Source organism: Colobus angolensis, unplaced genomic scaffold (assembly GCF_000951035.1).
Source record: "Colobus angolensis palliatus isolate OR3802 unplaced genomic scaffold, Cang.pa_1.0 Scaffold453, whole genome shotgun sequence".
NCBI lineage: Eukaryota > Metazoa > Chordata > Mammalia > Primates > Cercopithecidae > Colobus > Colobus angolensis.
The window spans coordinates 336,716-345,197 of NW_012117966.1; the positions used below are offsets into that span (position 1 = coordinate 336,716).

General features: G+C 52.8%; 1 protein-coding gene across 1 annotated transcript in view; it reads right to left on the reverse strand.

Annotated features, from left to right (window-relative positions):
- Positions 1–1,969: 1,969 nt before the first annotated feature.
- Positions 1,970–8,482, reverse strand: part of RNF216 (ring finger protein 216) — a 163,095-nt gene continuing 156,582 nt past the window's right edge. The window contains exons 16-17 of the mRNA XM_011957984.1: positions 3,416–3,485; positions 1,970–2,470 (exon numbers count right to left, since the gene is read on the reverse strand). Of these exons, the coding sequence (XP_011813374.1) occupies positions 2,151–2,470; positions 3,416–3,485 (390 nt within the window). The 3' untranslated portion in view covers positions 1,970–2,150. The remainder of the gene's footprint in view (positions 2,471–3,415; positions 3,486–8,482) is intronic.

Genomic DNA, 8,482 nt, shown 5'->3' on the forward strand with positions numbered 1-8,482 from the left:
ATCCTGTCGCTGCCGCGTGGAGCCCGCCTTTCCAAGGCACTGTCGTTCAGGCTAGTAGCAAAGTTCAGGCAGCCCAACAGGTAGGGGCGCAAGGACATAGCAGCAGGCTGCCCCCAAGCCCGGGCGCCCCACGCACCCCTACCCCATGCCCAGGTGACCACCTGTCTTCAAAGCCTCCATCCCGGGCAAAGGCAGAAAGAATGAGTATCTTAGATCTTTTTTTTTTTTTGAGACAGTTTTGCTCTTGTTGCTCACGCTGGAGTGCAATGGCGCAGTCTTGGCTCACTGCAACCTCTCGCTCCCAGGTGTGATTCTCCTGCTTCAGCCTCCTGAGTAGCTGGGATTACAGGCATGCACCACCTCATCCAGCTAATTTTGTATTTTTAGTAGAGACGGGTTCTCGAACTCCCAACCTCTGGTGATCCGCCCACCTTGGCCTCCCAAAGTGTTGGGATTACAGGCAGGAGCCCCCGCACTGGGCCATCTTAGATCTTTTTAAACCCACTGCAGTCCTTGAAATACATCTGAGAAACCAATGGCAGCACATGACGGTGCCTGCCTGCCCTAGGCACCTCGGGTGGGCCAGGCCCTGATGTAGGAGGTGGCAGGCCACTCTGCAGGCTGACACAGCCCCACCCCTATGGTTGTCGGGCTCAGCTGTGTCTGAGGTCTGTGAACTCCAAACCTCTCGGAACCCCATGGTAACATGACAACGCGGGCCACAGGGAGGCGAAAGTGATGCCTGTAGCCAGGAAGGTTTCAGGCCTCTCATCTGCCCATGGGCCAGAGTGATGCCTCGGGCATGGCTAGAAACCTGGGGCTGGACAGGAGGCGAGGAGGGTGAGTGGGGACTTGGCAGGGCCGAGTTGATGCTCAGCTGACCCCATGAGAAGGGAAGTGGCCCTCCCATGGGAGGTACTAGACAGCACCCTCTACCTGCCTTCGCCAACCACTGAGAACACCCAGGGGAACACACGGGGCAGAGGCAGCACCCAGGGTCACCTGTCTCCCTCAGGAGGCCCACTCCTCCCCCAAAAAGCCAGAGAGGAAAAGCTGCTTATCACGCAGGGTAGCAGAAATGTCTCCCTTAGCAGTTGGGCTGCCTGGCAGGGCCACCAGGCCTCTATCTTAGCTACCTCAAGAGGCTCTTTCGATGGGCCAGCTTCAGAACCATCCAGTGTGCTGCAGTGGCCTGGCCTGAGAAAGGATTTCTCAGTCTGACTTTCCAGAGACTGAGGGTGAGACAGGCGGCAACAGAACAAAACCCCTGCCACGAGAAGGGTCTGCTGCTGCCTCATCTAAGTAGGTGTAAGAGCGGAGAGGACAGGTGCCCTCAACACTCACTGCAATGGTGCATGGGTTCTGGATGGGGGGACAGCATCTTGGCCCTCACAGTGGTGGCAGTGCCTCTGTGGGCCATAGTCCCAGCCCCCCACCCCGAGCAATGCTTCCCGGGCCTGCAGGTGCAGCTGCCTCTGCCCAACTGTGGGCCCCTCCAGGGAAATGCTCTCAGCTGCCTTGCTCCCCAGGGGTCCACTCCGGGGAGGCCCAGGTGTGAGTAGCAAGGGCCTGGCCTACGGCCTATGCCATGGACAAGGCAGAAGGGCTGTCACTAGTGGCCTAGGGGGATGCGAGGGGAGGAACAGTTCACACTGCAGCTCTCTCTGAACTCCACCATTTGGGACTTCAATTTTATTATGGATCTGTCTGTGCTATGTAAGGAAGGCTCATGTGGTTTTAATTCTGAGAGGTTTTTCCCTGGTGTTTGCTAGGGGTAAAAATGAATGCAGGCAAAATATTTCCTCTTGGTCTCTTTCTGTAGGGACTGGAGTGACACAGCAGCCAGGGCCACCATGCTGCCTGCTAGGATGGCAGAACTCTTCAGGAAGGGCTTCAAGGCCCTTTTAACTCTGCCCAGTGGGAGCCAGACCAATCCCATGCAGGCCCCCAGAGGGCCACCAGCTGTGATCACTCTTCTGGGAGCAATGGCCCTTCTAGGAAAGGGGTGGGAAGAAAACCAGCCTACCCTTCAACCTGATCTAAGATGCAATGGCACAGCCACCAGCCTTGGGGGAGGTGTGGGGGAGGGTTCTCCAAACACACTCCCACCCCAAACGGGCTCTGTGCTGCTCAATGGGGGTTCGGGGCCATCAGAAGCGATGCCGCGGCTGGGGGCCAAAGTGCATGGGCAGGTTGTGCTCTAGGGGCATGTGGATGGGACCGAAGTCATAGTTGACCCGCACGTTGGGCAGAGGGGGCACGTACGGGGCTGGGATAGGCCCCATGTTGAGAGGGAAGTTGTTGAACACAGGTCGCACGGGGGGCAGGGGGAAGGGTGGGTGCACAAAGGCATAGGGCGGCATCTGTGGCTGTGGCAGGTTCTGCGGAACGGGCCTCGGGAGGGCCTCCACCCTCTGCACCTTCTCCACAGGCTTCTCCAGCGGGGGTCCAATGCGTTTGAAGGTGTTCTCTGAAAGGGATGTGAGGATTAGTGGAGAAAAACATTAAACCAACCTCAATGCAATCTAGTCTGGGACCAGGGCAGCAAGCTCTGGACACAGGAGTGGCTCCACACGCTGATCAAAGCACAAAACGTGGACACCCCTCAAATGCCACTACAAGAAACCAAGGACAAATCTGCACTTCCCCTGGTGTCTTGCTCTACAGTGGCACCTTGGAAGGTGGCATGTCCATCCACCCAGGTCAGCAAGGCATCCTTCAGAGCCAGGGCCTTGATGGGCCACCTCAGTGACTCAGTTACATTTTCATTTTTTCTTTTTTTTCTAAATAGATGGGGTTTTGCCATGTTGCCCAGGCTGGTCTCAAACTCCTGGGCTCAAGTGATCCACCTGTCTCACCCTCCCGGAGTGCTGGGATAGGAGTTGTGAGCCACTGCACTTAGCCCTTTTTTTTTTTTTAAAAAAGGAAAAACAGATGGGGTCTTGCTATTTTGCCCAGGCTAGCCCCAAACACCTAGGCTCAAGTGATCCTCCCATCTCTGCCTCCCGAGGAGCTGGGATTGCAGGCAGATGTATGCCAACACATCTGGCTTCACTGCTTTTTAGCCTCGGAAGCATCAGCTGGGCCTACTTTTTCTTTAGCCAGGTGTGGCTTGTTTGATTCCTGAGAGCAAACCCATCCCTTGGGACTTCCTCACCATCAAGGAGATGCCAAAACTATACTGAAGGCTTTGAGGGCCTTTCCACAGGCCTGAGATGTGGCTGCGCGGGTGGAGTCAGGTCTATTGCCACCTGAGGGACAGCACCCCCTCCTCTCCCGTGCTGGGTCGAGTGCCAGGACACCCAGGGAGGCCAGCAGGAGCCCACATGGCCTGTGGTCCTCTGCTCCCTCGGCAGTGCTGTGCTGCAGGGTGGGGCTGCTGCTCTGTCCTGGGGGCCTGGGGAGGGGCACTTGCCTCCATTCTTTCTTTTCTGTTCCTCTTCAGCCTCCTTCTGAATTTCCTCAATAAGCTTCTCATCATCTTCCTAAAATGCAAGCAATGACAAGGATGAGCCTGCAGCTTCACGCAGTGCTGAGGCCCCATTGTTCCTGGTGGCCATGGAACAAGCCCAAAGCCTGCTGCTGGCCACTGAGGCCTGGGCGGCACACCATTCCTTCCCATTTCTCTGAGCGCCTCTTTCTTTCATCAGCCTGATGGCGTTCCACGAGGAGGCCATCCACAAGGCTGGGCAGAGGGGTCTGAGCATGGCAGGCAGCTGCCTGGTGAGGTGGGGGAGGGTGGAGGGCCTCCATGCACTGAACAACTGCGTGCAGGTGGTGGATATGAGAAGGGTTTGGAGACGGCTGGGTCTGAGTGGGCAGAGCCTGAGAAGTTTCAGATCCCAAGTCCACAAGCACTGGGCATGGCAGCCTGTCTGCAGAGCCTGGAGAAGTCTTGCAGATGTCCTCAACTGAAATGGACAAATGTCCAGTTGGGCCCTGCCTAGCCCCAAGGCTGGCCTGGGTTCCTGGGCCAGGCCTCGGGGAGGATAGTCCCCCTGTGATCTTGCTGTCTCTTCTCCCAAACCCCATGCTTGGTAGGCCCGAAATGACAAACACAATTCACACTTGGATTATCTAAGACAGGAACCGAGAGGCACTGTGAGTGCAGGCAGACATGGGAGCTGTGCTGGGAAACTGAGGGGCCACCCTGGGCAAGCCCTAGAGGTTGGGTTTTTGCCATATGCAGCTCCCACACCCCCACCTGCCAGCAGATACCATAGTGGGAGGACCGGGCTGTTGCCCCAGGACAGACCACCCGTGATGCCTGCTTCATGAGTGGTGCTGACCTTAACCTCCCCCTTAACCTCCCTCCTCAGTGACCCACAAAGCAGCCTTTCAGTTTGTGGGACTGAAAAAAGACTAAATGGATTGAAAAAACCCGCCAAGTAGGCGCCCATCTTTTCTGGCTGGCTGCAGGGCCGAGGGTCTAAGGTGTGGCCCTGAGAGGGCTGAGGCTCACAAGAAGCAGAGTGGGAACACCGTGGCAAACTCCAAACACCAACTGCCAGCTCAGCATGCAGGAAAGAGAGGGCTGACTATAGGAGGGGCTCTGTTCCCTGGGGTCCTCCAAGAGTTGACAGCAGCCAAGCTGGGGAGAAGGAAGGAGAGGGATGGTGGTCCCTGATATTGTGAGGGGATTAGCAAGTCCCCAAAATGCAAGCAGTCTAATGAAAGCACATTTATTTTCTTGGCCGGGTGTGGTGGCTCAAGCCTGTAATCCCAGCACTTTGGGAGGCCGAGACAGGTGGATCACGAGGTCAGGAGATCGAGACCATCCTGGCTAACACAGTGAAACCCCGTCTCTACTAAAAAATACAAAAAAAAAAAAACTAGCCAGGCGTGTGGTGGGCGCCTGTAGTCCCAGCTACTCGGGAGGCTGAGGCAGGAGAATGGCGTGAACCCAGGAGGCGGAGCTTGCGGTGAGCTGAGATCCGGCCACTGCACCCCAGCCTGGGTGACAGAGTGAGACTCCGACTCAAAAAAAAACAAAAAAAACAAAAAAAAACAAAAAAACACATTTATTTTCCTAGACACGGCTTCGGAGCCTAACCATATGGCCAATTTCTTTGCTTTGGGATGAAATATTAATAATGACCACTTTGGATTTTTTCATGCTGATCTGATGACACCCAGAGCAGCAACTGGAAGGAACACAATCCGTGGCCTGGCAGAAGATGGCAGCCCCATGAGGGCTAAGCAACGGACAGTCTGCAGGTTTACTTACTAGGTTATTACTGTCACAGCCGAGACAGAAATCAGTGATTTCCCCACACACAGTTGTTTGTGAACCTTAAGGATTCTGAAGTTAGCAATTGCCTTCACTAAAGGTGCACTGAATGCCTACTCTGTGCTAGACACTGATCTAAGTTTACCGGTTAAACTTCAGATCAACAATGAAACAAAGGCAGACGGAATGAGTAAGTAATTAGATAACACATTCCCTTGGTTTGATGGATGAAAGATTCTTAGAATAGAGTCCCTGGAGACTGGCTCTGTCTACAATGTGGATGACACTATTCAATTCTCCTACATTCTCTAGGCCTCAGATGTCAAGTGATGGGTTGGACTAAAAGGTCTTACAAGCTTCTTTCCAACTCTGACACTTGGACATTAAGATACTCAAGTATGTTTTCAGCAGAAGCAGCCTCCTTGCTGCTGCCTGGCCAGGTGTTCTGAGCAAGGTGTGAAGAGAGGAGAGGTGACAAAGGTCAAGTTCCCATCATGCATATCAACAGTTGCGAAGTGTCCAAGCACACCATAGAATCCTATGTCTAGAAGGAATCCTGAGGAAGCTGTCTCTCTCCAGGGTTAACATGTAAGAATTCTCTATCAAAACCCCAAGACGAGGTCATCTAGCCTCTTTGCGAACACTTCACAAGGGGGAACTTACTACCCTCAACATAATCACTAAGAGAGTCAACATGAAGGGCTTCCGTAACTCAAGAGGGTTGGGTGGGCAGTTTGAAGGCCTCCATGTGAATATCAAGATAGATTCTATCAACTCTCTAGACTGGGAGCTGGCAGGCCTCTTCATTTTGGAGCCAGCGGCAGGCCTAGGAAAAAAGATTAAAAAAAAAAAAAAAAAAAAGAAACAAAAAAACCCCCGATAAATTAAGGGAAGTGATCCAGAAAACTGGTGGGAGGATCACTTGAGCCCAGGAATTTGAGACCAGCCTGGGCAATAAAGTGAGATCCCATCTCTACAAAAAATACAAAAATTAGCCAGGCATGGTGGTGCGAGCCTGTAGTCCCAGCTACTCGGGAGTGATCGTGCCACTGCACTTCACACTCCACCCTGGGTGACAGAGTGAAACCTGTGTCAAAAAAAAAAGAAAGAAAGAAAAAAGAAAGAAAATTGCGCAGCAGGAGAGCCGTGGGCCTACACACCTCTTAGCTAAGTGAGGTCGGCAGGTTCCTGAGTATCCCTGCGTCTGGGCAGCTCATCTGTAAATGGGCTGCTTTGTTAAGGACTGAATGAGCTTAAGTATGTAAAGGATGTAGCCCAAAGTAAACAGTCATGATTAGGACACAGGAAAACTGAAAAATGACAGGTAGAGTTTTAAAAGTTGAGAAGTTTCATAAAGAAGTGGTGCACACTGGGAGACACCCACACTGTTTCTTTCAGGGGTCCTGACTCTGGTCCGTTATTAATCACAACCAACAGGACTGTACAACCACCACTCCGCCTCACCCCAATCTCTGCTGCATCTCCTCGATGCAGTTACACCATCAGTCCCCCAGGGACACTTATGGCCTTCCATGGCACAAGGAGGTACCTTAGGAATCATCCATTCCAACCTCTGTAGCACAGAAACTGAGGTCCCTGAGAAAGTACCTTGTTCAATGTCATGGCTAGCTGGCGGTGAACTGGGACAAATGCACACACCGGGCCACTCAATGGTCCTTCTGGAGGAAATCCACAGAAAAGATATCCTGAAGGTGTCCCTGCCCCATACAGAGCACCCACACCAGTCAGGACCGTGCTGGACGCTGCAGACACAGTGAGGAGTGTGGCAGTCCTGGCCCTCCTTGTCAGGGTCTCACGTCTCTGCTATGAGCACCGTTCTAGCTAGCGCCCCTCTCCGGAATTCCATGTGGATAGAAGGGGCAATTTCACAGCATTAAAGACTAGACACTCGGTGGCTCACGCCTGTAATCCCAGCACTTTGGGAGGCTAAGGCAGACGGATCACAAAGTCAGGAGATCGAGATCATCCTGGCTAACACGGTGAAACCCCATCTCTACTAAAAATACAAAAAATCAGTGGAGTGTGGTGGCACGTGCCTGTAGTCCCAGCTACTTGGGAGGCTGAGGCAGGAGAATCGCTTGAACCTGGGAGACAGAGGTTGCAGTGAGCTGAGACCACGCCACTGCACTCCAGCCTGGGCGAAAGAGGGAGACTCCGTCTTAAAAAAAAAAAAAAAATTACCACTAACCCCTTTTTCCTCAGACTCTCCCCTGATAAAACAGGAGGGACAAGAGAGGTTCTCTTTTGGGTAGAAGAGCTCTGGCCCCCTGTGGCACTGCTGAGGCTGAGAGCACGTAGGCCACTGCCTGATTTTTATCACTAAGCTTCCGTGATAAATCCCAGTGCTCCTGAATAAATCCTATTTCAGAACTCCCTCCTGAGGCACCTGCAGAGGAGCGCAAGCCCAGGTTTCTGATAGAGATCGGCCGGGTCTGGAGGACAGTGCAGATAGAATCTTCCCAGCCTGCCATTCAGAATTCTTCTTGGAGAGGAAGAGGGAGCCTTAGAGTCCCAAGGAAATAAACGTTGCATCCTCACCCTCCGAAGACAGCCACCCCGGAGCTTTTCTTCCGATCCCTCCCTCTGTTCTGATCACTCTCCTGATTGACAAGTGGAATCAAGACCCTTTGTCTTGGGAGTCCCGTCTTGGCAGTCAAGCCCTTAAGAGTCTAAAGATAGTATGGGGTTTGTATTTCACCCAAAATGGTGGCACTCAGCTACGATGATCTGCAATTTTACCATAAATGATGAGCCAACTGTCAGTTATACCTAGATATGGCTTGTTTCAGATTTCAACTGTCTCCAATTGGCTAGAGCCACAGGACACTGTGCTTAGTAACTTTAATAAAACAAAGTTTTTTTTTAAAAGAAAAAAGTTACACTTTTAGCTAATATGTTAGACTTTAAGGGGAAGATTTCTTTCCTTTTTTTGAGACAGTGTCTTGCTCTGCTGTCCAGGCTGGAGTGCAGTGTCACCATCATAGCTCAGTGCAGCCTCCACCTCCTGGGCTCAAGAGATCTTCCTGCCTCAGCCTCTTAGTAGCTCAGCCTACGGGCACCCACCACCACATTTGACTTTTTTCTTTTTTTTGAGACAGAGTCTCGCTATGTTGCCCAGGCTGGAGTGCTGCGGTGCGATCTCGGCTCACTGCAACCTCCACCTCCCGGGTTCACACCATTCTGCCTCAGCCTCCTGAGTAGCTGGGACTACAGGCGCCTGCCACCACGCCC